General features: G+C 36.7%; 11 protein-coding genes and 16 long non-coding RNA genes across 27 annotated transcripts; 13 read left to right on the plus strand and 14 right to left on the minus strand.

The window, feature by feature from the left end:
• Positions 1-37: 37 nt before the first annotated feature.
• Positions 38-2,225, plus strand: pep7 (FYVE tethering component Pep7). Its single transcript, NM_001019678.3, has one exon. The coding sequence runs from the start codon at positions 200-202 to the stop codon at positions 1,808-1,810; it is 1,611 nt and encodes a 536-aa protein (NP_594255.1). The 5' UTR covers positions 38-199; the 3' UTR covers positions 1,811-2,225.
• Positions 1,011-3,261, minus strand: SPOM_SPNCRNA.3609. Its single transcript, NR_192973.1, has one exon. It is a non-coding gene; the product is annotated as a non-coding RNA (long non-coding RNA).
• Positions 2,396-3,866, plus strand: sec62 (translocation subcomplex subunit Sec62). Its single transcript, NM_001019679.3, has one exon. It carries the CDS (start codon positions 2,413-2,415, stop codon positions 3,232-3,234), a length of 822 nt encoding a protein of 273 aa, NP_594256.1. The 5' UTR covers positions 2,396-2,412; the 3' UTR covers positions 3,235-3,866.
• A 236-nt stretch (positions 3,867-4,102) lies between these two features.
• Positions 4,103-5,775, plus strand: ssr1 (SWI/SNF and RSC complex subunit Ssr1). The gene has a single exon (NM_001019680.3). It carries the CDS (start codon positions 4,119-4,121, stop codon positions 5,700-5,702), a length of 1,584 nt encoding a protein of 527 aa, NP_594257.1. The 5' UTR covers positions 4,103-4,118; the 3' UTR covers positions 5,703-5,775.
• SPOM_SPNCRNA.3610 lies at positions 4,111-4,896 on the minus strand. The gene has a single exon (NR_192974.1). It is a non-coding gene; the product is annotated as a non-coding RNA (long non-coding RNA).
• Positions 5,003-5,354, minus strand: SPOM_SPNCRNA.3611. Its single transcript, NR_192975.1, has one exon. It is a non-coding gene; the product is annotated as a non-coding RNA (long non-coding RNA).
• Positions 5,716-8,469, minus strand: ghs2 (glucosidase). The gene has a single exon (NM_001019681.3). The coding sequence runs from the start codon at positions 8,058-8,060 to the stop codon at positions 6,150-6,152; it is 1,911 nt and encodes a 636-aa protein (NP_594258.1). The 5' UTR covers positions 8,061-8,469; the 3' UTR covers positions 5,716-6,149.
• SPOM_SPNCRNA.3612 lies at positions 6,151-7,241 on the plus strand. The gene has a single exon (NR_192976.1). It is a non-coding gene; the product is annotated as a non-coding RNA (long non-coding RNA).
• On the plus strand, positions 7,621-8,362 carry SPOM_SPNCRNA.3613. The gene has a single exon (NR_192977.1). It is a non-coding gene; the product is annotated as a non-coding RNA (long non-coding RNA).
• Positions 8,384-10,100, plus strand: SPOM_SPNCRNA.921. Its single transcript, NR_151310.1, has one exon. It is a non-coding gene; the product is annotated as a non-coding RNA (long non-coding RNA).
• SPOM_SPNCRNA.3614 lies at positions 9,535-9,826 on the minus strand. Its single transcript, NR_192978.1, has one exon. It is a non-coding gene; the product is annotated as a non-coding RNA (long non-coding RNA).
• Positions 10,101-10,377: 277 nt separating the features above from the next.
• cul1 (cullin 1) lies at positions 10,378-13,204 on the plus strand (the record flags this gene model as incomplete). The annotated part of the gene is made up of 5 exons (NM_001019682.3): positions 10,378-10,512; positions 10,558-10,644; positions 10,743-10,807; positions 10,919-10,995; positions 11,198-13,204. Exons 1-5 carry the CDS (start codon positions 10,445-10,447, stop codon positions 13,202-13,204), a joined length of 2,304 nt encoding a protein of 767 aa, NP_594259.1. The 5' UTR covers positions 10,378-10,444.
• Positions 10,925-13,913, minus strand: SPOM_SPNCRNA.3615. Its single transcript, NR_192979.1, has one exon. It is a non-coding gene; the product is annotated as a non-coding RNA (long non-coding RNA).
• On the plus strand, positions 13,884-15,421 carry slt1. Its single transcript, NM_001019683.3, has one exon. The coding sequence runs from the start codon at positions 13,947-13,949 to the stop codon at positions 15,246-15,248; it is 1,302 nt and encodes a 433-aa protein (NP_594260.1). The 5' UTR covers positions 13,884-13,946; the 3' UTR covers positions 15,249-15,421.
• On the minus strand, positions 14,079-14,680 carry SPOM_SPNCRNA.3616. Its single transcript, NR_192980.1, has one exon. It is a non-coding gene; the product is annotated as a non-coding RNA (long non-coding RNA).
• On the minus strand, positions 14,795-15,239 carry SPOM_SPNCRNA.3617. The gene has a single exon (NR_192981.1). It is a non-coding gene; the product is annotated as a non-coding RNA (long non-coding RNA).
• uap56 (TREX complex subunit, ATP-dependent RNA helicase Uap56) lies at positions 15,392-17,196 on the minus strand. The gene has a single exon (NM_001019684.3). The coding sequence runs from the start codon at positions 17,164-17,166 to the stop codon at positions 15,862-15,864; it is 1,305 nt and encodes a 434-aa protein (NP_594261.1). The 5' UTR covers positions 17,167-17,196; the 3' UTR covers positions 15,392-15,861.
• On the plus strand, positions 15,534-15,758 carry SPOM_SPNCRNA.3618. The gene has a single exon (NR_192982.1). It is a non-coding gene; the product is annotated as a non-coding RNA (long non-coding RNA).
• On the plus strand, positions 16,581-18,574 carry SPOM_SPNCRNA.3619. The gene has a single exon (NR_192983.1). It is a non-coding gene; the product is annotated as a non-coding RNA (long non-coding RNA).
• On the minus strand, positions 17,190-19,000 carry fsf1 (sideroflexin Fsf1). The gene is made up of 6 exons (NM_001019685.3): positions 18,916-19,000; positions 18,850-18,875; positions 18,692-18,801; positions 18,505-18,578; positions 18,129-18,464; positions 17,190-18,024 (listed from the first exon to the last, which is right to left on the minus strand). Exons 1-6 carry the CDS (start codon positions 18,976-18,978, stop codon positions 17,665-17,667), a joined length of 969 nt encoding a protein of 322 aa, NP_594262.2. The 5' UTR covers positions 18,979-19,000; the 3' UTR covers positions 17,190-17,664.
• On the plus strand, positions 18,911-21,730 carry SPOM_SPNCRNA.3620. The gene has a single exon (NR_192984.1). It is a non-coding gene; the product is annotated as a non-coding RNA (long non-coding RNA).
• Positions 19,082-22,031, minus strand: ysh1 (cleavage and polyadenylation specificity factor complex endoribonuclease subunit Ysh1). The gene is made up of 7 exons (NM_001019686.3): positions 21,918-22,031; positions 21,777-21,863; positions 21,630-21,727; positions 21,368-21,496; positions 20,426-21,326; positions 19,835-20,381; positions 19,082-19,791 (listed from the first exon to the last, which is right to left on the minus strand). The coding sequence occupies exons 1-7, from the start codon at positions 21,963-21,965 to the stop codon at positions 19,328-19,330; spliced, it is 2,274 nt and encodes a 757-aa protein (NP_594263.2). The 5' UTR covers positions 21,966-22,031; the 3' UTR covers positions 19,082-19,327.
• A 12-nt stretch (positions 22,032-22,043) lies between these two features.
• Positions 22,044-23,692, plus strand: pof8 (LARP7 family RNA-binding protein Pof8/Lar7). The gene has a single exon (NM_001019687.3). The coding sequence runs from the start codon at positions 22,190-22,192 to the stop codon at positions 23,396-23,398; it is 1,209 nt and encodes a 402-aa protein (NP_594264.1). The 5' UTR covers positions 22,044-22,189; the 3' UTR covers positions 23,399-23,692.
• On the minus strand, positions 22,190-23,383 carry SPOM_SPNCRNA.3621. Its single transcript, NR_192985.1, has one exon. It is a non-coding gene; the product is annotated as a non-coding RNA (long non-coding RNA).
• A 63-nt stretch (positions 23,693-23,755) lies between the features above and the next one.
• Positions 23,756-25,052, minus strand: SPOM_SPNCRNA.922. The gene has a single exon (NR_151311.1). It is a non-coding gene; the product is annotated as a non-coding RNA (long non-coding RNA).
• On the plus strand, positions 23,882-25,985 carry rqc1. The gene has a single exon (NM_001356123.2). It carries the CDS (start codon positions 23,895-23,897, stop codon positions 25,863-25,865), a length of 1,971 nt encoding a protein of 656 aa, NP_001342859.1. The 5' UTR covers positions 23,882-23,894; the 3' UTR covers positions 25,866-25,985.
• SPOM_SPNCRNA.3622 lies at positions 25,188-25,712 on the minus strand. The gene has a single exon (NR_192986.1). It is a non-coding gene; the product is annotated as a non-coding RNA (long non-coding RNA).
• Positions 25,986-25,993: the final 8 nt, after the last annotated feature.

A 25,993-nucleotide genomic window follows, 5' to 3' on the forward strand; every position in this document is an offset into this window, starting at 1 on the left:
TAGCATTCCACCAGGTTAACCAGTTGTCTACTCTTCTAACAGTGATAATTCTTACCGTCAGGCGAATTCAGCACCTTTGCAAGAGCAAGCTCTGTGTAATAATAATTTATAAACTTTAGCTACTTTTAATTATATAGCCACTGAAAAGGCTTCAATTGCCTGAAATTCTCGTCTAAAAATCAAGTTCAGAGGGATTACTATGCAAAATGGTAAAAGACGTATTGGAGTCCGAATTTCTTCCAATTTGAGCAATCATTCCGGGACTAATCTTTCTACTAGTGCTCAAAGTGATTCTTCAAATATCGTTAAAGCCACTGAATGCCCAATTTGTGGGCTGGAATTACCAAATTTGTCAGCATTAAATGATCATCTCGATGTTACTCATTTCAATGATAATGAAAAAATCCACAAGCGACAAGATTCCATTAATTCATGGCTAACAAGGACTTTAAATGGTGCTTCAGCTCTGCAAATGAAAGCCGCTCAACGTCTTTGGAGAATGGAACCATATGAACAGAATGGGGATTCATCAGGTGCTGTCGGCCTTGAAGCAACTAAGCTCACAGATTCCTTGGTTGTCAAAAATCACTGGCAACCAGAGGTTCCTGACATGGTCTGCCATGACCCGATGTGTGATAAGCTTTTAAATTTCATCAATGGTCATATTCATTGTCGTAAATGCGGTTATATCTTCTGCAACTTTCACTCAATGTACCAGATCAAACTCAGTATTCATGCTACCTACGACTCTGAAAATGGATTTTGGTGTCGTGTTTGTCGAGAATGTTATGAAGGACGTCCTGGGTATAATGATTCAAATGGTTTAATTCGCTCACGTTTTCAAACATTCGAAACTTTTCGAAAACCTTTAGCTGATAAAAGAAGAATAGAGTTTTTAAGATTAAGCAAACGTATGAAAAAACTTGAAGAGCTATGGACATCGGAAAATGTCTCGATGCTTGATGCGCTTCTTTTGAACAAGGCTAAAAGGCTGGAGCAAAGCATCGTTCATTGGCAAGATGATTCCGTTGTACAAATTTGTCCTGAATGCAACAATTCTTTTACTCTAACTAGAAGACGCCGGCATTGTCGGCTTTGCGGACGCGTGATCTGCAGATTCTGTGTATTAGAGATTAGTCTTCCTCAACACCCGCAACCTCTCCTCATCTGTATGAGTTGCAATCAAAATTATTTCCGTAACGTTCTTTATCAAACGGAAAGATCGAAATCACTTGGCTACATCCGACATATTGAACACTTGCAAGTTTTTAGACAGGCTATGGTAAATTACTATCGACTTTACGAGGATTCTTTGTCTGAATTACTAAGTGGTGAAATAATCACTGAAGCGACCCTGAAAATAGTAAAAGATAGACGAAAAAAATTTCTTGAGCTATGTGTGAAATATGATGGAACTATGAAAAAAATCGCCAATCATCCCTCATCCAATGATGCTGAAGAACAATTTAAGCAGAATGTTGTTAATGAAGCAAAAAGATATTTACAAGAAACCATATTGCGTTTGCAGGCCATTCCTTACCATTTGCAGGTTGGCCAAGCTTGGACTTCTGAGTCTGAACGTGAGCTAGAAAAGAAGAAAGAGCAAGTTGAAAAGAAGCAAGAAGAGTTGATGCAAACAAGAATAGTTTTAGAGGAGCAAGTTTTCCTCGTTGAAAATATGATTGAAGATGCTAAAGCGAAACGAAAGTTTTCTGAGGTAGAGACTTTACTCTCCAGTCTTGCACCTTTGCATGAGGAAATTCATTCAATCACTGAAAAGATTCATGACTTGGATCTTTTTGATATTTGAGGATTTTTTCAATAAAGGAAATTTGACTTGTTTAATGATGCTGTTTCACTTTTATGTAATCAAAATTTCCTAGTTAATGTGTTGCGAAGGTTAGTCATATGATGGATGAGTGAATAATTGTATAGATAAATATTTATTGATGAAATGAATTTGAAGACTTTGCTTTCCTCGTCGAACAGCAATGAATGTTATCAATTAAGTTGAATAGGAAGAGCATCTTTTTTAGAGTTAACTTCTGAAGATTAGTATTCCTTAATCAGTGCTTTACTCTCCCTAATAATCAAATATTTTTTTCAAGTGTTATAGTATAATTAAGTTATGAATATGGGGCACAGGCACAAAAATTTAAGACTGAATTAACTTTTTGAACTATCCAACTTTACAAATTTACTTAAAGAATGAATCAATATTCGACAGCATGATAATAACAATGATTAAACTAAATGTAAAATTTATAATATAGATTTTCCCAAATCTATAATACTGAATTTTGATTTTGGCTTTACCTCGTGACCTAAATATCGTTACCTTAAAGACGTGTACAGACTTCATCTACTCCAGAACCACATTATTTTAGATTTTTCCAAACAAGGATTTTGCCTATGGATTCTTCTAATGTACCAGTTTTGAAGGATGAAGACAAGTGCAAGTTTTCGATGCGCTTTACAAACTTCCTCAAGTCTCGCCCTGAGCTGAAAACAAAGCCAGCGATCCTCAATGGAAAACGTGTATACTACTTTCGTGTGAAGCGTGTTCTTCGCTTTTTAACATCCGAAGCGTATACGCCTAAGAAATACAAAGGGTTTCCAGAAATTTCAAGCCGTGAGGAAGCAATCGAAGTTCTCAAATTGCTCATTATGAATTCGATGCTGGTTCGCGTTGATAAACTCCCCCCTAAACAAAGAAAGCAGAAGCTTGTAGAATTACAGATAAATCGTAATCAAGATTTTCAAGACGATATGCATTATGTTTGGCTCTACGAGCCTCTTCCAAAACGCGTTATGGCTTTGGCAGTACTGTTCGCTCTTGTCGTATTGGCACTCGTTTTGTTCCCCTTGTGGCCAATGTTTATGCGCAAGGGTGCTTGGTATTTAAGTATGGGAGGCCTTGGAGTAATCGGTCTATTCTTTGTTTTGGTTATTTTACGTTTTTTCTTATTTTGCATTACTGCTGTCATCGTGCGCCCTGGCATTTGGCTATTCCCCAATCTTCTTGCCGACGTTGGCTTCTGTGATAGCTTTAAACCTTTATGGAGTTGGCACAATTCCAAATCTGAGGTAAAGAAGACAAGGAAATCCAAGAAATTGTCAAAAAAAGCCACTTCACCAGCTGCTTCTGCAACTCCTGAAAAGTCTTCTACGTCCACCACTTCTTTAAAGAATTTAAGGCACAGAAATCCTACCGTCGAAGAAGTCTCTGAATAAAAATTAATTGTTGTACCGTTGATGAATCCAGTCACTCAGCCACTATTACTTACTTTAAAAAAAAATAGTGCATATCTTTACGTTATCAATTCTCCTTATACAATTTATTTCGTCTATGTTTTCGGAGAAAGGTTCTTTGAGATTCTAAATGTGTTTTCCAAGAAACCTTGGCGTTCTCATTTTATGCCCAAACGTATACATATATAATCAGTATATACTAAATGAGGACACTAAATTCTTTTGTGTTTCTTATTGTTACGCATTTTAATTACGGCAAGTTTGTCAGTCAATGAATATTTACTCTTATTGACACACAATTCTTGCTTAACCCATTTATATGAAGCGTTTTAATTTATGTACCACTCCTGGTAGGTGGTTTGATAATTCCCTTATTCTTTTAATCTCAATTTATAACACATTTGAGCGAAATTACTAGATTCTTAGCTTGCTTTTCTCCTTTTAAAGCTAGTATAGCATTTCCTCATGACACAAGGAGTGCATTCTTACTATAGTTGGCTGATCACATAGGAGTGATTATAATTACAAGTTCACTAATATTCATGGTATAAATTGTCATCATATCATATGATATTTAACTTCATATCAATAAATTTTACTTTCCATATTGAATATTTTCTCAATTCTTTAGTGTATAGTGCGTTTGCTGTATATTTCGTTAACCAGACATCGTCATTCTAAGTCAACTCCCACTACCTACTAATTGCAGGGCATTTTAAAAAAACTTGAATTTTCAAGGTATCCCTCAATCATATAGGGTAATACATATTATTTTTCGTTGATTAAGTGCATTTTATTGACGTGAAGCTTTTAAAGCCCTTGGCGTTGAGGATTTTGTAAATATTATACTAGACTCTAACACCACAATGTCCAACGTTACTGAAAATAAACATGACTTACACGAAAACGGGGTACCAGATTCTGCTCAGCCAATGGAATTGGATGTTTCTAAAAAGGAGGACACTGAACCAGAAGTCAGAGACGAGGCCAAAGAATTTTTGTTGAGCCAGTTACCACAAGTAGAAGTCCCTGAGTGGGCGCAATGGTTTGATTTCTCTAAAGTTCACGAAATTGAGAAAAAACAAAACCCTGAGTTCTTTGATGGAAAAAATACGTCGAAAACACCAGAGGTATATAAGGAATACCGAGATTTTATGATTAGTACTTTTCGATTGAACTCCAAAGTTTATTTGACTTTCACGGCTTGCCGAAGGAATTTGGCTGGTGATGTATGTGCTGTCTTGCGTGTCCATAGATTTCTAGAGCAATGGGGATTAATCAACTATAACGTTAACCCCGATACTCGGCCTTCGAAAATAGGTCCCCCTTCCACAAGTCATTTCCAAATCCTTGCTGATACTCCTCGTGGATTGGTACCACTTCTTCCACCTCCCTCTTCTTCAATTCCTCGTTCCAAAGCTGTTACCATTGAAGATCCTTCGATTGTCCGAACAAATATTTATGATCCCTCTCTCGACGATGTCTTAAAAGGTAAGGGTTCAACTCCGAATCAAAAACCAAGCCTTTCGAACCTTCATGAAAACAACATTGATCAGTCAGATTCTCCACAGCATTGTTACTGTTGCGGTAATAAATTTAATGAAAGTTACTACCAATCTCAAACGGCCCAAAAATATAACGTTTGTATAAGTTGCTACCAACAAAATCGGTTTCCTTCACCGACCACAATTGCTGATTATAAGGAGGTCGCAATACAAAATAAAATTGAAGATGATGATACATGGACTGCACAAGAACTTGTTCTTTTGTCAGAGGGAGTGGAAATGTATAGTGACGACTGGGCAAAGGTTGCTTCTCATGTGAACACAAAAAGTGTTGAAGAGTGTATTTTGAAATTCCTTAATCTTCCTTCTTCCGACAAAGCTTTATTTAAAATGGACAAAGTGCATACCAATCCTGTGGTTGATTCTTTGCAGGGGAAGAACCCTATTTTATCCGTAGTCTCTTTCTTAGCCAAAATGGTACCACCTTCTTCTTTCACACAGAAAAGCAGCGCAAAAGAGGAGGAGTCGGATAAAGTTAAAGGTGAATCGGTTTATCCCAAACCAGAGTCAGAAAGTTATGATGTCGAGATGAATGGTAAATCATTGGAGGACTCTGATAGTCTATCAGAGTTATATCTAACTAATGAAGAAAAGAAAATGGCTTCTATTATAAAGGATTCTGTTAACGTGCAAATTAAGCTAATTGAATCCAAGTTATCTCATTTTGATTATCTTGATCAGCACATTCGTCTTAAATCCCAAGAATTAGATGCCTTTGCACAGGCAACTTATAGGGAAAAATTGTATATGAAACGAGAGTGTCAAAATGCCCGCAAAAAAATAGAGCAACAACTACAATCGAAGGATACTGCCGCAAATGGTCTACCAGTTCAAAGCTCCGCTGAAACTTCTGTTATCCCAGCTTCTTCTATGAGTCCTTCTTAATAATCTCAACTAATATGCTTATCGGATAAAAATTTATTAGGCTTTTATTTAAATGAATTTTTTTTTTATCTTATCTTAATGTCTTTGACATATCTAGTTTACTCAACTTTTGCGGCCCAAGTTCGGGCTATTCAGCTTGATCTCTTAACATTCGGCTGATTGATAGATTGACTAGAGAGCTATAGCATTCTAAGGGCAACAATTTTAACGTACTAGTATATACCAGTTGTTATCAAATTTTGAAAGTAAGGTCAGCTCAAACGTTGTGTAAATCCTTTGTGTCGTATGTTAAATTATGCAACAAATGAAAGAACTGAGAGAAAAGAAAGAAGGGACTAACTAATGGTTTATGTGAAACTCTATGAAAGTAAATGAAAAGAAATAAAGAATGAAGACAAAATGCCGCTTAATATGGATTTCGCAATCCTTACATTAAAATGAAGTTTTTCAACATCCGTCCATGAGTGAGTTTTTGGGGCGAACATATCCTGCTTCTGACCAACTGGTTGCATTATAATTTAGGTAGGCTTTAGGATGGTTCGCAATATATTCAGTAGTAGGGAAACCTTCAGGATCACAACCAAGCACGCTACTGGAATCAGAAGAGTCTTGATAAATTCTGACATAATCCACATACATTGTTTGAGGAAACGTTAATTCGTACCAATAAAAATAAATCCAAGTAGGAGAAATACCAAAGTTAAGGACGACGATCATGGGTTCTTCACTAACAGGTCGAGAAGCTATGTTTCCGTTTTGGCCCACAGCTGGTTGACGCATTGTCCATGTATACTCATCACCAACAAACCAAGAAATAAGCGCATCCGGACCACTTCCAGGTTTATAATCAAAACCATACTTTTGATAAGCATTACCGCTAAGCCAAGAATTATTTAATTGACTAGCACAAGACAAAGCCTGCTGATAAACACCACCGGCCCAACCGTTCATTGCTGAAACACTTTGATTGTAGATGGTAACGAAATCGTAATTGGGATACATATAGAGGTCGAAAGGAGCATATTGTGCTGATTGAGAAACGACAGGCATGGTTTCCAAGTAAATAGATCCATTGTAAGGAATACCACTGCCGAATGTACCTTCCAAGGCATCAATTTCAGGTCCTCCACGACCTGTACCAACATTGGGATGATCTTCACCCTTACAAACACATTGGTTTAAGCGTTGTCCACCCAAATATGAAATGCCACTAGGATCCGACTGATTAGGAGTAATTCCGGCATCACATGAATTATAAGAATAAGGCCAGACGCCATCAGATGTTGCAAGGTATCCTGGACGAACCAAATTACCTATAGTCCAAATACCTGGCCAAAAACCAGGAATATAAGGGGAGCCTCCTAAGGATGCAGATACCTCGATTCTACCACCCTTAAAGCATAATTTATTCCAGGTGGTAACCATGCCGCTACGGAAATTAAGATCATGATTGTAAAACGCATCCATACGAAGACGAAGTGTTCCGTTTGCCGTAGTGGGCGTATCAGCGTCGTAGTATTCATAATCGGTAGTTGCAGCGTAATGAAGGTCAGTTGCTAACCAAAATTGGTCATCGCCGTCATAAAATGCACGACCAGGGTAATTAAATTCATCAGAAAAAACAAGATCCAGAGTACCTAAATCCTGAGAATCAAACGTATAAGCACTTTCGGGGGTATCAGGATCTATCAAGCTTCCATAACGTAATAAACGTAAAATCCGAAATTGATGATTTGTAATACCAGTAACACGAGTACTAGCAAGTGAGTTATGGCCCGTGTATGTAAGAATGGGTAATCCAATAAACAGCATACCTGTCCCAGCAGCTAAAAAGAGAAGAAACAAGAGTTGCATTAATCCTTCTCCGCCTACGAAATAACTTAACTTTTTAGCATCTTTAGCGGGCAAAGGATAATGGAGAAAATCGTCAATTTCTTTATCTTCTCTACTCAAAGAAAAGTCGGATTCACCAGCGGTAGGACCGGCAAAAGCAACAGCCTCCAGTTTATTAATATTTTCAATATCATCAACTATGCTATTGTTTTGAGGTGAGGTAGAATACATATCTGATCCTGCGCTATTTCCACCGTTAGGATATCTATTATATGTCTGAGAGCTGGGTCTAATAGAGAATCTATGGGTATAGCCACTAGCTCTTGTTCCGCCGACACCGGCTGCCAAGGCTGCACTGCTAAATGTAGCGTTGGAGGCATTGTTGTACAACAGACGAGTAGAGGAATCGGTGGGATTTGTGAAAGAAGAAGTACTGGTGTCTCTCGAAGCGTACATAGAACCAATCTCATTCACGTTACCATCCGAAGGGGTTTTGCGATTTAAATCGCCACGTACATTATACATGATAAATCCAACGAAACCAGTTAAATCCCAAGAAAGAAGAACAAAAATGAATGAAAAGAAAGCTTAGTTAAAGAAGATTTCGCGCTTAGACACGTAACCACAAAAAGTCTTCGCTGAGTTGTGACAGCAAATAGTCTTCAAAATACTTCCAGCAAGTAAAAAAAAAAAAAAAACGTTAAACAAAAAACAAAAAGAATCTAAAGGAAAAAGATGATGAGCCTCAATCTCGAGAACGAAAGCTAATTCACTTGAAAATTTTCCTTTTTCTTGTAAAGTGCTCGAAAGCACTTTTCGCGTAAACGCACAAAGTATTTAAAAAATAAATACAAAAGAATGAATACTTGTAGCGATTTTGGAACGCTGGTGTACCTCACCAAGGTGGAAATACGGAAAGGTAGTATATAGGACTAGGCAAACTCCAAATGGTTGTTTGCGGACAATAGCGAGGCAAAGTCGGCGGAAGTTTAAAAAGACTTGAATGAAAGAACAACTAGGTATTCTTTTTACAGATTAATAAAAGGAACAGGATTTTAAAATGGATAGTTAACCTTCCAAGTGTTGAAAAAAAAATTAAAAACAAAAGCCAAATTAATGACTTAAAAGTCCAAGTAACTTTTTTGAAATAAAGTTTGGTCAGTTCATAAAACAAGTATTTTCTTTTTTTTTTTTTTTTTTTGAGAAAAAAGAGGATTTGTTTACAGAAAAAAACAGGAAAGCAGAAAGACAGCGGTTTGAATAGCACAAGCTGAACTAGCTTATTTATAACGAAATTTTAAGTAAATACTGGAGACAAAGGTTAGTTATCCTCCCCCAATAAGATAACTGAGAAAAAGTCGATTAAGATAAAATTATGGAGAGAGAAATCAAAAGAAAGAAGAAAGGCCTAAAATAATAAGAAGATTGTATAATGACTATGGATTACTACTTTAAAATATATCTCTTAATATCACAGTATATAAACACTCTTGACTATTAGTGTGGAAATTGATGATGGATTGCAAAGAAAAGATGAGCGGATAGTTTCTAGAAAAAATTTTGGAATTCAAAAGACGAAGCAGTGATGTAAATAGCTTTTTTGCAGAGTTTCTTATGTTGAAATTGAATAATTACATAGAAACTTGAAGGTTCAAGGTTCATAAAAACGGAGAAAATGGGATATAATAGCAAATAAAAGAGAGAAACAGATATTATGTTTGTTTTTTAGAAAGAATCTCAACAAATTACAGATATTTTGATTGTATTGGAATACTAAACAAAAAAATATGTAAGTAAATAGTCAAGTGAGCAAAGTAGAACAATGCTGGCCACGCGTTAAAGGGGGAAAGGTGGTTAGCGAAGAATGGAATGTTTTCAACTCATTATTGCCATTCTACGAATATAAAAACACCTAAATTGTAAAAAAAAATAAAAAAAATAAAGCAAGCAAGTTTAAGTGATAAAGGAGGAAGCTAATTAGTTATGAAATTGAGAATAATTTTTGGTCTTATTCAGAATTAATAATAATTCGTCTGTTCCTAAGTGAATATAGAAAGCAGACTCCAAACGTGCGTATCCAAGCGCATTCTATTACTTTTATTTTAGTAGGTAAATGATAAAAAGTTCAATTTGAGGCCGCTTTTGATGCATCAACATTTTGCGACAATTTTACTTAGGAATTGGCTACCGTTAACGGCACTCAGAATTGTTTGAGGATGAGGCTCTGATGGTAAACAATAGATGGCGGTGCTCAAAAGATGGTATGAAGAGGTAATTTGTAGCGCGTTTGAGAAAGAGAAGGAAAAGTATTTCTGTTTTACAACATCTATGAAAGAGCATCCTGTTATGTTGGCCACATTGAAAATGTCAACCTATTTGAGGTCCAAATTAAACCCTTTTCAACATTTGTAAATATTTCATGGGTTTGAGATTTTCATTTAGTACAATATTACTATACACTTGTCAGAGATATCTTTTACACCATATGTGTATTTGCATCGAGCACTCAATATCCAGCGGATCGCATACATCATTCTTTTGGCAGAACAATAACTCAAATTTAAAGGATTTCTTTGGCATATTCATGTATATGTTGATAAATATTGGCTTTATGTCTTTGTTTTCATAATAATAAATGCGTTAATGAAGAATTTTTTAATATAATAATTATTTACTTAAAAAAAAATTAGATATTAAATATAATCTTATAAAGCACTTTTATAATGAGCTTTTGCTACGTACACCTGGCTACCTCTTGTACCTTCGTTCACTTCGTCGTTACCTGTAGGTTCTTGAAAGGATCAGTGCTACTATTTACTACGTTTACTCTATCTGCCATCTAAGAAAGAGCAATTGTGTGCTGAATAAAATATATTTTACTTGTTATACATTTATAACCATTTTGGTTAATGACTACTTTGAATACCAACGATAAAGACCTCCCGATTGTTAAAAAATATGATTCATTGAATGGAACGTATGTTACATTGTAACTGATTGACGATTGCTGATCTATATGCAGTTGGGACTTTTTAAAAACAGGTGTGTCCCAAATATTTGAAAGGCTAGATGAAGGAATGACTATCACTAAGTATATGGAGCTTTATACGTAAGTTAGTCCAATATTTTGAGATCTGAATACTAGTATATTAGTTATCAGATATTTCATGGCACCTATATTTATATACTTACATACTTTATTTTTAGAGCAATCCATAACTACTGTGCTGATGCGTCCAAAACTATAACGGTGGACAATTTCAACGATCAAAGTACGTAAAAAATAGATAAAAATTTATATTTTGACTCAGAATTTGTCAAAAAGAAGAACTACATATATTTTCTTATGATTATTTTCACTGGATTCTAACTGTATGTGCTAGCTGCAAACGTTTTAGGCGAAGCCCTTTACAATAATTTGGTTCTATATCTGGAAGAGTATTTGGCCCGTCTGCGAAAGGTGAGTTTAAATATCGGTTTTTTATTTATAATTCTACGACAAAGATTTCATTGCACCTCGAGTGTTCAGCAGTTTTCTTTAATTTCTAAACATTTTCTCTGGACATTTTAAAGAGTGCTAGCATAAGCATCTGGTCTTTTATTATGATTAAGGAATAAATTGCATTATGTGGTAATTTTTCTCGTGCTAATTGGCGCTTTAGGAATGCATTTCGCAAACGAATCATGAAGAGCAACTCGCTGCGTATGCCAAGTATTGGACGCGATTTACAACATCTGCCCGTTTTATCAACCATCTTTTTGGATATTTAAATAGATATTGGGTTAAACTGAAGAACAGATTTACTGAGACACTCGTGTACGACATTTACACACTTTGTCTTGTGTCATGGCATCATCACGTTTTTTCCCACATTCGCGATAGCCTACTTCAAAATTTGTTATACATGTTCACCAAAAAAAGATTATATGAACCTACTGATATGAAATATGTGGAAGTTTGTGTGGATTCTATCACTTCATTGAGCTTTGATAAAACCGATATGACAAAGCCTAACTTGAGCTCATACAAAACTTTTTTCGAAACAAACTTTATTGAAAATACAAAAAACTTTTATGCAAAGGAGTCTTCCGAATACTTGGCTTCCCATTCTATTACGGATTACTTAAAAAAGGCAGAAATAAGACTAGCAGAGGAGGAAGAGCTTGTGAGATTATATTTGCATGAATCCACATTGAAGCCGCTTTTAGAAGCGACTGAAGATGTACTAATTGCACAACATGAAGAAGTTTTGCACAACGACTTTGCACGCATGCTCGACCAAAACTGCAGTGAGGATATCATTCGCATGTACCGATTGATGTCTCGAACACCTAATGGGTTGCAGCCTTTACGCCAGACATTTGAGGAGTTTGTCAAGAGATCAGGCTTTGCTGCGGTTGCCAAAATTGTTCCCCAGGTCGGTGGAGAAGCCGATGTGGATCCTAAAGAGTATATGGAAATGTTACTTTCCACGTATAAAGCTTCCAAAGAACTTGTTAACACCGCATTTCATGGGGATACTGATTTTACAAAGTCATTGGATACAGCCTTTAGAGAACTTGTCAATCGAAATGTTGTTTGCCAGCGCTCTTCCTCTCGCTCCCCAGAGTTGCTTGCTAAATACGCCGACAGTATTTTGCGAAAAAGCAACAAGAATGTTGACATTGATGATGTTGAAGACTGTTTATCGTCGATTATCATTATTTTTCGTTATGTCGAAGACAAGGATGTTTTTCAAAACTTTTATACTAAGCTTTTAGCCAAGCGACTTGTGAATGGTACCTCTAATTCCCAGGATGCTGAATCTAGCATGCTATCTAAGTTAAAGGAAGTCTGCGGTTTTGAATATACTAGTAAGCTACAGCGTATGTTTCAAGACATCTCCTTGTCTCAAGAGATTACCGAAGCGTTTTGGCAACTCCCTCAGTCACGTGCTGGAAATATAGATTTCTCTGCTCTTGTACTTGGTACATCGTTTTGGCCTCTATCTCCCAACAATGTGAACTTTCATCTGCCAGAGGAATTAGTTCCTTTGTATGAAGGATTCCAAAACTATTACTATAGCTGCCATAACGGAAGGAAGTTAAGCTGGTTGTTCCATCTCTCTAAAGGAGAAATAAAGGCACGCATTAACCCTCAAACTAATGTCACTTATGTGTTTCAAGTTTCTACATATCAAATGGGTGTTTTGCTTTTGTACAACCATCGCGATTCTTATACATATGAGGAGCTGGCAAAAATAACTGGGTTAAGTACAGATTTCTTGACAGGGATTCTGAACATATTCCTAAAAGCAAAGGTGCTTCTCCTTGGCGACAATGACAAGCTTGGTGATCCTAATAGCACATATAAGATCAATGAAAATTTTAGGATGAAAAAGATACGGGTACAGTTAAATCTCCCAATTAGATCTGAGCAAAAGCAGGAATCTCTGGAGACTCATAAAACTATAGAAGAAGATCGAAAGTTACTGCTTCAATCCGCTATCGTCCGTATCATGAAGGCTCGCCGAACATTGAAACATGTAGTGTTAGTGAAAGAGACTATTGATCAAATTAAAAGCAGATTTACTCCTAAAGTGTCTGATATTAAGCAATGTATAGATATGTTAATCGAAAAAGAGTACCTGGAACGCCAAGGCCGCGATGAATACATTTACCTTGCTTGAGAGAAACATCTCCGCGAAATGCTCCAAAAAAAATGATATACTTTTCGAGTGTTATATATGTAATTAATCACGCAATACGAATTTTCTTTTTTCTTTTGTTTACATTCTTGTCTGCTAGTGATCTTTAATCCATTGAAACTAAGCTTTTAATAACGTAGGAAAGTCACCACTCCATTGAAGAAATGTGTAGCTTAGCTACATGCAAGCTATGCAACTTTTTTTTACTACTAGTTACTGGATAGCAACAACAAACTTCTATTATCCCATCATTTTACGTGGATAAGTCGTACAATGAAAAAGAAAAGAAAACAGTTATCGACCACATACATGCACCATTTCACGAAGTACAGATGCTTGAAATTGTGAAAGGATGTCAAAGATATGTTTTATATAATACATTTATTGTCAATTGTCGTCTTCGTCTTCCTCTGCAAATCGCTTGATTCTGTTAAAAAAGACATATATTGATTATTCAGCACGAAGAACGAAATGGTGCTTACAAATTAAAAAAAATTAATTGATCAGACTAATTAAGGCAATTTTAACGTTTTTATTGATTTACTACTTCCAGGTGTTGCTGGAGTGTTCATGGATGAAATGGATGATTCCGGTACATTCCGGTGCCAACACCATAGTATGACATAAATGAGTAAACATCGCGGTTCGCTCATTCTTCTTCAACACACCATCTTCCTTGACATATCGTTCTGAAAAAAAATACTAGGAAGAGAATCGTAGCATAATGGCGACTTTATTTCATCTTATAGATGTACATGGTAATGAATATCAAAATGTGCAAGACCACAGCCTTCAAATGGCCTTAGAAGAGCTGAATCAACAAATCGAAGTGATTCAACGCCAAGAAGAACAATTGGCTTTGCGAAAGAAGGCAATTGAGGATGCAAGGCAAGAAGTGCTCCAGCAAATTCAACATCGAAAATTCCGTCAATACTTGCATGAACGGGAACAAGAGGCTCGTTTGCAAGAGTATTATTTGGAGCAACTGCAAGAGCGTAGAGCTTTTGAAAATGTTGTACGGACTATAATCAGAAAGCGATTTGAGGATGAGGAGCGTGAAAGAGCTCATCGCAGGGAAAAGGCGGCTCGAAAGTTGCTACGCAGAATACTTGTCTCCGATTCACCCAATATGCAGCTTGTAGTGCCAAATAATTTCCAGCAAATGTTTATTCATCATCCAGTCGTAGACACAATATATTCTCCTGAAGAGTCTTCGGAATCCCAAGCTGAAGTCGCTGACCAACAAACTGGCCCATACTCTACATCAGAGTACGCAGGTGCTCAACAATCTCAACCATTTCGCATATTTATTCAAAACGACAATGCACCTGAACAACAAAGTGGCCCAGACGTTGCTGAGCTTAATACGCTACCAAATAGAAGCAAAACGTCTTCTCAAGCTAGTGTTTCTGATGAGGAGCTTTCTCGCACCGAGTTGGCCGAATTGAACGATTATTTATTGGCTGCTCAACGCCGCTCTAACAAACGTGGAAATGCTAGAAAACATATTGACTTAACTGCTCGTGAGAGCCCATCCACATCTTTCGCACAGATGTCGAAAGGTGCTTTGAATCCTGACCCAGAAGTCATTGAACCTGAAGACGAACCTACTACGTTTAGAAACCCACTAGAGGCATTGTTATCGACTGGTCAATATTCAGTGGTAAGTAGTGATGAGGACGTTGAATCTGTTCGTGATCCCGATGACGGGACGTTACCTATTCATTCTACCCAAACAGTTGAAGAGCCCATAGACACGAAGGCGGGAGAGAAATTAACTGACAGCTCAAAACAACCTTCACCTCCTGTTGCTGAACATTTCTCTAATGAGACCTTTTCGGCCTCTCCTAAAGGCGCTGAAACTGATGTAAAGAGTGAAGGAAGCAACAATCATGAGCAAGGCTCATTTAATGAACCTAAATCTAATGTTGACTCTAATGATTCTGCATCTCCGAAAAGACCATCTTCTCAAGCATCTTTACGACATAATGTTACTGTTGAAGAGGTCCCTGACGAGGATGCATGATAAATATTATATTTGTTTATTAAAAGATAAAATTTTCCTTCCTAACTACCAACAAATCTACTTTCAGACGAATCCATTTTTGCACATATCTAATGACCAACATTCACGTAATCACTTATGACTGGATATACGATAATTTAGATAAAAAATTTTCAATGCATTGAACATTTCCTATATCATTTATAACAAGCAACGTAATTACAGATTGAGAAAGCTCATTTTTAGGATTGTAGAAATCATATCGCTCAATTTCCTTTCTCTCTTTAAACTACAGTATCTTTTTACTTACTTAACTAAGGATATTTTCACCGTGAATATTTTAAAAAGAAAGGCTTTCAAGAAAACAATAGTCCCCAAAAATAAAAGGAAATAAGAAAGGAGTGGAAAAGCACTATTGTTTGCTTTGGTACGTAAACGTGTAATAAAAAGTTAAACCTTTTTTAATGTAAGGATCTGTAAAAGGAAGGCGTATTTGGAATAAGTTTGATAATATATTTAGTAGGATTGGAATACTTCTAAACCTCAACTTGAAGAATAGAAAGACAACACTAATTATGCATCGTTGCATAGCAAAACTGAAAACAGGTACAGGTATTGGTTTTCTATATACATTTTATGCATTCATGTATGAGCCAACATCAATTTCATCAGGAAGCTCAGTAATGTTAACCTCAAAACGTTCCTGAATTTTGTCCAAAATTTGAGAGTCTTCTTCTGAACTAGAAAATGTAATGGCCAAACCTTTTGTACCGAAACGACCTGCACGACCGACACGATGAAGATAACTATCAGGGGAATCAGGCATGTCATAGTTAATTACAATGTTGACGCGCTCAATATCAATACCACGGCCAAAAACATCAGTAGCAACGCAAATACGCTTGTCGAAGTCTTTGAAGGCCTTATAACGCTTAATACGCTCTTCCTGAGGAAGACCACCGTGAATGCAAATTGATGGAAAGTTGCACTCACGTAAAAGACGATCAAGTTCATTGGCACGGCTTACTGACTTTACGAAAATGACAACCTGATTGAATTCCAAAGAATCTAACAAATCATTGATTTTCCTGTTTTTAGCTTTTTCCTCCAGCTTAACATAATGTTGTTGGAGACCATGAAGAGTAAGCTTAGTCTCATCGTCCACATAAATCTCCAAGGGGTTTTGCATAAACTTTTTGCAGATTGGACGAATTTCGTTGGAAAGTGTAGCACTAAACATCATAACTTGCTTCTGAGGAGGAGTGGCGCGGAAAACCTCTTGGATATCACGACGCATGTCAACGCTTTCCAAAAGCTTATCGCACTCATCGAGTACAAAGTGCTTGACACTATTAACCTTCAAAATTTTCTCGCGAACAAGAGCATTCAAACGACCAGGTGTGGCTACTACTATATGAGGGGATTTGCTCTTATCTTTAAAAGCCTCCATGTCTTGTTTAATATTAATACCACCATAAAATACAGCGGTACGCACATCGGGAAGATACTTGCTGAAACGAGCATATTCATTTTTGATTTGAAAAGCAAGTTCACGAGTATGACACAAGACAAGAACCGAGACTTCTCCATCGACAGGTTCAATTTGCTGTAAAGTTGATAGAACAAAAACGGCAGTCTTACCCATACCGGATTTGGCTTGGCACAAAACATCTGTTCCCAAAATTGATTGGGGAATACAAACCTGTTGAACCTCTGAAGGGTGCTCAAACCCACTGTCCGTAATTGCACGAAGAAGTTCGGGCTTTAACAAAAAGTCCCGAAAGCCCGTAGAGTGAATTCCTACATAAGATCCCTTTTTATCAGATTTTTCACCGTTCTCTGCGGTATCAGCAGCAGGAGTGATCTCCTGAGCAGGCTGATCTTGAACTAATTCTTCTTCCTCTTCGTAATCAATTAAATCCTCCTGAGCAGATGCCATGTTGAATTCTAAGGTTACCTGGTGGTTGGTAGAGGAAGAACAGTAGTACGCGTTTTAGCGTACCATAATGGTGTAAGTGTTTGTAACGAAATCGAAATGAAGTATCTTACAGTACGTTACGATACACTATACGGGTTGGATGTAAGCAGAAAGAATAACATATACAAAAGAAGATCTTTTTCAAACTATAACATTTTTGTTAGGATAACATAAACCAGGATAAAAATTTGTAGTACTTAATTTCATACGCAGTCAAAATATAATTTTAAATAACAGCTCCTATTGTAATAGCGGAACGATAACCAGTTAAAAAGACGAACTAATATTAACATTTCAACTAAATTTTTTTTAGCTCCGATAAGTCAACAGAAAGGGAAAGCGCTCGAAAATAACGAAATGAGTGTCTTCCAATACCAAAAATAAATTTCTAAAGGGAGAGTGTCTATTTTCAAAGACAGGGATGGATATAAACAAACGAATAACTATTACAAAAAATTCCTACAATCCACGGTTGAATTCAACCTCCACGATGGGCTGGTCAGACTTATCCTTCAAATGGTGAAATTGGGGCTCTAGCTTAAACGGGGAAATTTTTTCTCTTGCAGGGAAGACGCCAATTGCCAAAGGAAGGGCTATTAAGGAAGTCAGAGTGATAAGTCCGAGATTGACAGGGATGGTCAACTTAGGGCGAGTACGAAGCCAGTTCTGCTTTTGTAGTCTCATTAAGACTAAAGGAGGGATAACCATAATTGGTGAAGCGTTGATTACACGGGAAAGAGCAGTCTCTCCAACAGCATAAAACGCCGCCTTTTTGCTTTTTCCTAAAGATTCTCCCTCTTTATCGAAAACGTCGATACCCTATACAAACATTAGTAAAGAATGAAAAAACACAAAACCAATGTATGAAACTTCAATACATAGGTTTGTACCCAGAATAAATAAACTTAGGCTAAAACTCATACCTGACGAAGTTCTTCGCCGCGCATCAAAAAGACATTTAAAACACCAGCTGAAGCAACAGCAGCAAAAGGGGTCAATCTTCCGAGTACCGCTTTGGACGAAGAAGAAAGAAAGTTCATACGAGGCACAATTTTGTTGAGACCAATAGCAACACCACAACTTGCACTAACAGCATAAATATAGGATTTAGTCATCTGCGGAAGAGTCAATTGCGTAGATTTATTTGCATTTGCAGAATTAAAAGCTACATTTACAGATTGATTCATCCACTGCCAAAAAACGGTTCCAGCGGTACCAAGGTTTGGTTGCAGCATACCTGCTGTGACGACCAAATTAGTCTAATGATTAGCATTTAGTCACTAAATAGTATTATCTTACCAAGACAAAGCATGACATTCGGAATGGTAAGAAAACAGGTTCCTTAGTATCGGGATGCAAAGTTGAATCAACAACTAAAATCGTTAATATGTTTTTTTTTTTAATTTGAAAATATATTTAATAACAAAAAAAATAACTAATCAAATAATATAACATTTGATCGGATTTGTATCGTATAACTACATACTTTTCTTTGCATGCCAAACCGTTTCATCTAATTGTGCAATTTTACCCGCTCCATAGTCTTCCAGAGTTTTGACGGCGCTATTTAAATCTTGAGATGTAGAGAGAAGTGTCCTACAGATGTTAGGTGCTCAAACGATCATGTAGTTAAATTATAATTACCTTGGATCAGTAATATCCATAGCGTGCTGCCGCATTAGCATAAATACAAAGAGTAATATAACATACACGAACACGTCCCCAATAGGTGGACAAGTCATACTTAGAGGTGGGCAGCTTATTGCTGGACATTGTGGTGTTGGTGTTGGTAGTCGGTACAAAAATTTGCTTAATTAACCCGATTGGTAGTGTCTTTGGAGTTCATAATAGCTACAAAAAAAGTTTTCCTTACAAAAATCTAAATAGTTATAGCATTTTTTTAAGTACTAGTCAATTTTTTTGGAATGGCTATTAAATTGTTTGTCTTTGACGTAAATGGCAAGAATAAATTAAAGATTCGATCACGCATGACTAAGAAACAGCATTTTTTAACAGAAATACCAGAGTGCATGATAACTACTGAGACTTAAATAGCAAAAAATGAAGGTAGCCATAAAAGTGTCATGGCTATGAAAGGCAAAGATTCGTTCGTAAATAATTTTCAAGAAAGTTCTTCTTTCTTAAGGTTGGGCTGTTCATTCTTTTCTTCGCTTTTCTGTTCTTCAACTGGTTCTGTCTTATTTTCATTTTTAACATCATCTTCTATTTTCGTTTGCTGCTCAAAGATTTTATCATCGTCAGATTCTTCATTTTCAAAATCATCTTCGGAGACGTCGTTTTGTGAAGCTTCAGAAAATGGAAGGATAGTATTGATCGCACGGGATAAAACATGTACGACTCTAGATCGTAACGCTTCATTTGAACATTCAACTTTCATAGTCGAAAAATCAATAGACGCTTCATATTTTTCAAATTTGATTTCAACCCCCTTTTCCGTTTTAGTCATACTTTCGCCAAATTGGTTGTCCAAAAACATCATCAGCTTTTTAATACGATCTTCCTCCTTTGATACTTTTGGAGGCTTATCTAAATGCGAATGCAAATGGTTACATTTATGGCTCGTCACTATTAATGGTTAGAAATTGTTCCACATTAAACGCAGACTTACACTTGACAGAAGCAGGACTGCTTTCAATGCCTAGTAGAATAGTAATTACTGAATCAGCTATTGTATCATTCATAATGTTGCCAACCCATTCAAGAGCAAGCTTATGTTCTTGGATTAAAGTCAAAGTAATGGCGTCCATTACTGTATATTGAGGTTGTCCTGCCTTTGTTTTTGACTGTTTGACATATCCAAACATTTGTTTTAAATGGAAATTTGCAAGCTCCATACTCGAAAAAAATGGAATGACTTGTTTTTGGGTTAAAACGGTGGTAGTAAGGTCACTGAAATCTCGAAGATCTTCAGCTGACATCAATTTATAATTGGCATCCTTTTGAATTAAAATTCCACTCATAATGTCGCCTTCTTTTGGTTTATGAACAGCGACCTTTCCCAAAGCTCTCACTAACCGTTCCCCTTTGAAAGGAAGATATAACGGTACGCAATTTCGAGGGGTATATACTTTGACATCGACTTTTCTATTGTGAAATTTGCTGGCTAGAGCACTTTTTAATCGACCCATATTTGTTTGCTCACCATGCACCAAAATCTATAATTAGTTAATTTTAACGTTACATTAGTAACTAAACATACAATGTGATCGGCATTTACCAGGTCAATGAATTCACTGTTTTGAAGATAATCAACATGAGCCGCAAAAGAAAGTTCCTCCACTGCCATTCTTCTAGGAATCTTTTGGCCTGAAAGTGACACAATTTCAATAGGCTCATTTGTAATTTGCTTTGCCATTGTCCCTTCAACAGAATAACCAGTAAGAAGTAACGTATTTCGAGGGTCAGGAGCCCATCTTTCTAAGAGGGTTCTTGAAACACCATTTTGTAGCATACCAGGACTTGCCAATATTACAGAAGGGCCAATATCATCGAATTTTTCTAAATTTCTTAGACTTTTGACAAAACGAAAGATGAACGGATTTCGTTCGGCAAAAATTTTTCGAATATTATCATTCATCATGTTAACATAAGTTTGAAAAATGGCCATACACTTTCTCGCTAGCGATGATGCATAATAGATAGGGACTGAGCGAAGATCGAGATGATTATTCCAATATTCATCGAGAATGAGTAATAACTCCTGAGCTCTTCCAAGAGCAAAGACAGGCATCAAAACTCTCCCTCCATTGCGAATAGTGGAATGAATAATATTTAACAGTCTAGCCTCCTTCTCCAGTCTTGGTTGGTGAGATGCTGTACCATACGTGGATTCTGTGATCAGCACATCTGGTCTTTTAGGAGGAACCTCAGCGACATGCAAATGGCGATCTTCTTCTCGTGAGTAGTCGCCTGTAAATAAAATATTGACTCCAGCCATTTCCACAAAATACATACAGGCACCCAAAACATGGCCCGCATGATAGGGTGTAAACTTTATACCCTCAACTTCTATAGTTGAATGGTAGTCAACAGCCTCGATTCTATCAAAAGCGGCTAACAAATCTTTCTCATCGTAAAGCTGATCTTCCATGCCTACATTACTGCGAGTTGTTAATGAATACTCAGAGCTAAGAATACATACCTCACTTTCACGTAGTCAGATAAAAGCCACTTGCAAACTGCCTTTGTAGGATGAGTCATGAAGACACGACCTCTAAAGTTCGTCTTTTGCATAACATAGGGAAGCGAGGCTACATGATCCAAATGGAAGCTTGCTTAAGTTAGAAATACTTTTCAAAAAAAAATGAATCAATGCCTAAGGGACCATAATAGTAATTGGTACAAGAAGTACTCTAATCTAATAACCTATGGTCGTCTCAAGTAGTGGTACAAAAGGGACTTACTGGCTAATTAAAAGTACATCTACAGTGCTCAAATCAAACTCATCAAAAAAAGGAAGAGCTGAAAGCCCAGTATACGCAGGGTGAACACCGGCATCGAGCTAGCAAAAATTAGCATTCACAATCATAACAAAATAAAAATTAAAATACCATTACTGTTTTCCCTTTGTATTGAATAACATGGCAACTGCGACCAACTTCATTTCCGGCTCCCAAGTTAATAAACTCCAGTAAATCCTGACATTGGTTAGAAAGTAGGCCCTTATAAAAAATCGTAAATTCAAGGCTTACGGATGGGTCTACAGGTGCATCTTCATCAAATTCCTTTCTTTTGGACATCTTTCCAAGGGCTTTTGTCTAAAAACCACAATTGGAAAGACAAGGTCGTGGGTGCTGGGCAAGCGCGAGTTATTCTTCACCTACGCATTCAACATAAATTGGGAGAAAGCAGAACAAAAATTTACAACCCTTTTTTTTTTAATTAAGAGCACCTAATTCTATTTATTATTAATGACTTCACTTTAATTGATACTAGAAAACCGTACTTTAAGGAGCGAAGTAAAATGTTTGTGCCAAGGCAACTGAATGTTCGCAAAATTAAAGCATTTACAGGGAAGGAAAATAATTCTATTGCAGATGGAAATAACAACAAATTGAAAGATGAGCATTACAAACATAATGAAGCCAGCAAAGAACCAAGTCATTCCATAAGCGGAGGACTCATGTTAAATCAACAAGATAGACAGCTTATTGAACCGTTAAATCCTGACTTTTTATCAGCCGTTGATTCTATATTAGAAATTTATTTTCACCGAGAAAGGCAAAAAGAAAAAGTGCACTTGGCCTTTTTAATCCAGCAAGATGATTTCTGGAAAGGAATCCGCCCGAATCCAACGCAAAATAACTTGAAGTATGCTTTATCTTATGTTACTAATGCGCTGTTTCATTTCGATAATTCCTCACACATGGTTATTAGAAATGAGAATATTGTTCTTCCTCTTGACATACCACTGTATGATAGAATTATTTACGTTGAACCAGTTCCGGCTACTCTGTCTAATAAAAGTTTACTTTTGGCTGGGAAACTTCGCAAATACCTCAAAGAGTTCCTTCCCTATGTTGATGCTATCGGTACTCCTGAAGGTTATGCTTTTGTAATTTTGTACAAAAAGGTTGATCAATCAGCACTTAGCAAGTTGCCTGTCCCTCCTGGATGGGTACTGTTGACTCGTAAAGAATGGACAAATCGTGAAGAAAAATATTTTGAAAATCAACTCCATTTAGTAAAAGCGTCATCTTCAGACGTTTCAAATTCATCCAATTCCTTTCCTGAAAATCGTTATCCCAAACTTACTAAAGTAGAAAAACAAATGACCAAGTCTGTATCCAAAACCTCACAAACTGATAAAGATGAAGATAATTTGGATTTTACCAAGAATCTTTTGACCCGTATCAAGAACCTCCATCCTTTAACTAATAAATCTACTATTCACAGCCTCTTGAGTTATGTTTTTTCGCGGCAAACTCAGAATATTGCATGTGAGCCCATGTATATAGACTATAGGAAGGACGAAACAGAGGCGATAATACGTTGGAAAACACCGCTTCATGCTGAGACGTGTATCAACGCGTTTCGTACACAAGAAAGGAAACAAAACAGTCATGATGATATTCGGGCACATAGGAAAAAGGGATCTAGCCGTCCATTCCTGATTGCTGAGCTAATTACCGGAGAAGAAGAAAAGAATTATTGGCGTATGTTAAAAAAGTAATATGTTTTCCTTTCTCTGGTAATACTAATTTGATTTATTTACTACTTTATAATATATTCTGGTAATATAGGCATACAAAAAGGTAACACGGTCGTTATTCTCACTTTAATACTAAATTTGCATTAACAGTTTTTTGTATTAATAACCCCTCTAATTTTCATTTGGCTGATAACCTATTGCGATCAGCAAAAATTCCAATAAACCATGAACCACAAATATGTAAAAACGGTTTACCACCCCACAATTGCAAAATTCTATTACTTAGATTTTAATTACATATTCTGTACATCATTGTTGCTCCCGGCTTGTATTTTCCTTAACGCCTTTTAACTACGAAACGTAATATTCTTCACTGCTAACAGTCTTAAAATGAAATATTTTCTGTATGTTATATATTAATTTAGCATACCGAAAAGTTCTTGAAATTGAGGTGTGTTTTCATAGGTCTGAGTTAAATTCTTACATCTGCCATTCTAGTCTACCACAAACCATTCTCATGTCTTCACGAGCTTTACGGAAACTTCAGCGTCAAAGACAAACCGAGCTATTGGAAGAAGCTTTAGACAGTGAATCTGATGAGGATGACGAGTTTTCTTCAACTTCCGGGAAAAAAGTAGTAAACGTGTTCGAAATTCTCGAAAAAGAAAATAATGCTATTAACTCAGAGGCAGAAAAAAGTGTTTCTGAGGAAGAGCAGGATGAACCATTAGTAGAAGGCGAGTCTCCAATTGTCTCTACAAATAAGAAAGCAAAAAATAAAAAGAAAAAGAAAAAGCAGCAGAAGAAGAAGAAAGTCACTGGAAAGCGTGATTTAGATAATCAATCTTCTGATAATGAGAAATTGGAGGGACTTGAATCAAGCAAAAACATTGATGATGATATTGATGAAATAGAAAAGGCTGCTGCTGAATTAAAACTTAAATATCGTGAGCAAGATCAGGTTGAGCATGTTGCTGGTGTCGAAGAATCTGCTACTATCCCGTTAGATAAAGAACTTGATGAAAAATTGAATAAGTTATTGGGTGTAAATATTAGTATGTTAAATCCTGATCTTGAAATACGTAAGATTTTTGGCCGCATCGTTGAGAAACGTTCGGTCAACGCTCGACATGATAACCTGCGGAGGAAACGCCATGTTTTAGTACAGCCTCAAGAAGGATGGCCTCCTTTAGTAAGATCTGGACTTGGAATGAAACTTACCGGTCAGTCACAAGACTTAGAGTGCTTTTTTGAAATCACTCAGAGTCGTGCTTACCAGGAAGTTCAAGAGACATTCGAGTATTACGTGCAAACCTATGACCCTAATAACCTACTTATGCTTTTACGCTCCCATCCTTTTCATATAGACACGTTATTACAAGTTTCTGAAATAATAGATCAGCAGGGCGATCATGAACTGTCAGCAGAGCTTGTTGCCCGCGGTCTTTATGCTTTCGACAGTATTCTTCATCCTAGATTTAATCTTGCAACTGGTGCCACGCGGCTTCCTTTTGCCATCCCTTCTAATCGGCGTCTTTTCCTCTGTATTTGGAGATATTTACAAAGTCTACAAAGCCGGGGTTGTTGGAGAACCGTCTTTGAGTTTTGTAAAGCTTTACTGCAGTTCGACATGTCAGACCCCTACGCAATTGGTACTTGTATTGATATATATGCACTTCGTCGAAGAGAATTTGCTTGGATAATTGATTTTGCGAATTACCTGGAAAATTCAAACAAAATTTCGGACACGCCAAATATGTTATATTCGTCAGCACTTGCCATGTTTTACGTACATGGTGATACTACCGACACACGAGCGAGTATGCTTGCCGCCTTTGAACGTGCACCTTACATGCTAAGTGAATTGTTGGACACTTTGAATATCTCTTTCACAAAATCCTCTATTCCATCCCCTCAAGATCCAGTTCAAGAGTTACATTCTGCTATGTATGCTTTATATGCTAAGGATAGCTGGTCTGATCCTACGGTATTAGCATTCATTAATTCCATTCTTGAAAAAGAAACCGTGACCCTGCACGATGTAGAAGGACAATTCGCAGAACTCACTGAAAATCTCTCTAGGCGTGTTATCCTGTTAAATGAGCAAAGCTTGAGAAAATTTCTACCACAGAGAATCTTGCAAGGAACTATTTTATCCTTTGATCCTCTACCTCCTGATACATATTTAAGCGAGTCACAAGTCTTTGGTAGAGATATATCTCGTCGAATTGCGTCGTTCTTGTCCGATTATTTATCCAGAGCAAGAGAAGTTAATGAAAATGAGGAAGAACCCCCTGCTCATGAGTTTGATCTTCCTCCTGCTGAACAATTGCTACAACAGATTGAATCGGAGGTTGGTGAAGAATCAGAAGATGGAACTCCGGTGATGACCCGACTACGTTCATTTTTTGGAAGCTTGTTTACATCAACAAACTCAGAGACGGAACCTGCAGAAGAAAGCACAGAAGAGATGGGTCAAGGGGATTGAATTATTTCAAAAGAATTGTTTAATGAAGTCCTTATTTTCATACAACGAAAGCTATTGTAAAATTATCAATAAAAATTAGATGAACTATTTAAAAATAATACGAAAAACGATGCAAACGCTACTGTAAA

This window comes from Schizosaccharomyces pombe, assembly GCF_000002945.2.
Source record: "Schizosaccharomyces pombe strain 972h- genome assembly, chromosome: I".
In the NCBI taxonomy this organism is placed as follows: domain Eukaryota; kingdom Fungi; phylum Ascomycota; class Schizosaccharomycetes; order Schizosaccharomycetales; family Schizosaccharomycetaceae; genus Schizosaccharomyces; species Schizosaccharomyces pombe.

What these genes read in the sequence shown, in the direction of transcription:
- pep7 (NM_001019678.3), top strand. Translation starts at nt 200, where the DNA reads ATGCAAAATGGTAAAAGACGTATTGGAGTCCGAATTTCTTCCAATTTG.
- sec62 (NM_001019679.3), top strand. Translation starts at nt 2,413, where the DNA reads ATGGATTCTTCTAATGTACCAGTTTTGAAGGATGAAGACAAGTGCAAG.
- ssr1 (NM_001019680.3), top strand. Translation starts at nt 4,119, where the DNA reads ATGTCCAACGTTACTGAAAATAAACATGACTTACACGAAAACGGGGTA.
- ghs2 (NM_001019681.3), bottom strand. Translation starts at nt 8,060, where the DNA reads ATGTATAATGTACGTGGCGATTTAAATCGCAAAACCCCTTCGGATGGT.
- slt1 (NM_001019683.3), top strand. Translation starts at nt 13,947, where the DNA reads ATGGCGACTTTATTTCATCTTATAGATGTACATGGTAATGAATATCAA.
- uap56 (NM_001019684.3), bottom strand. Translation starts at nt 17,166, where the DNA reads ATGGCATCTGCTCAGGAGGATTTAATTGATTACGAAGAGGAAGAAGAA.
- fsf1 (NM_001019685.3), bottom strand. Translation starts at nt 18,978, where the DNA reads ATGTCCAGCAATAAGCTGCCCACCTCTAAGTATGACTTGTCCACCTAT. An exon ending in GAATGTCATGCTTTGTCTTG is followed by an intron (nt 18,465 to 18,504) that starts GTAAGATAATAC and finishes GCTAATCATTAG; the next exon opens with ACTAATTTGGTCGTCACAGC. An exon ending in GCGGCGAAGAACTTCGTCAG is followed by an intron (nt 18,025 to 18,128) that starts GTATGAGTTTTA and finishes ATGTTTGTATAG; the next exon opens with GGTATCGACGTTTTCGATAA.
- ysh1 (NM_001019686.3), bottom strand. Translation starts at nt 21,965, where the DNA reads ATGTCCAAAAGAAAGGAATTTGATGAAGATGCACCTGTAGACCCATCC. An exon ending in GATGTACTTTTAATTAGCCA is followed by an intron (nt 21,497 to 21,629) that starts GTAAGTCCCTTT and finishes AACTTAAGCAAG; the next exon opens with CTTCCATTTGGATCATGTAG. An exon ending in TGGTAAATGCCGATCACATT is followed by an intron (nt 20,382 to 20,425) that starts GTATGTTTAGTT and finishes AACTAATTATAG; the next exon opens with ATTTTGGTGCATGGTGAGCA.
- pof8 (NM_001019687.3), top strand. Translation starts at nt 22,190, where the DNA reads ATGTTTGTGCCAAGGCAACTGAATGTTCGCAAAATTAAAGCATTTACA.
- rqc1 (NM_001356123.2), top strand. Translation starts at nt 23,895, where the DNA reads ATGTCTTCACGAGCTTTACGGAAACTTCAGCGTCAAAGACAAACCGAG.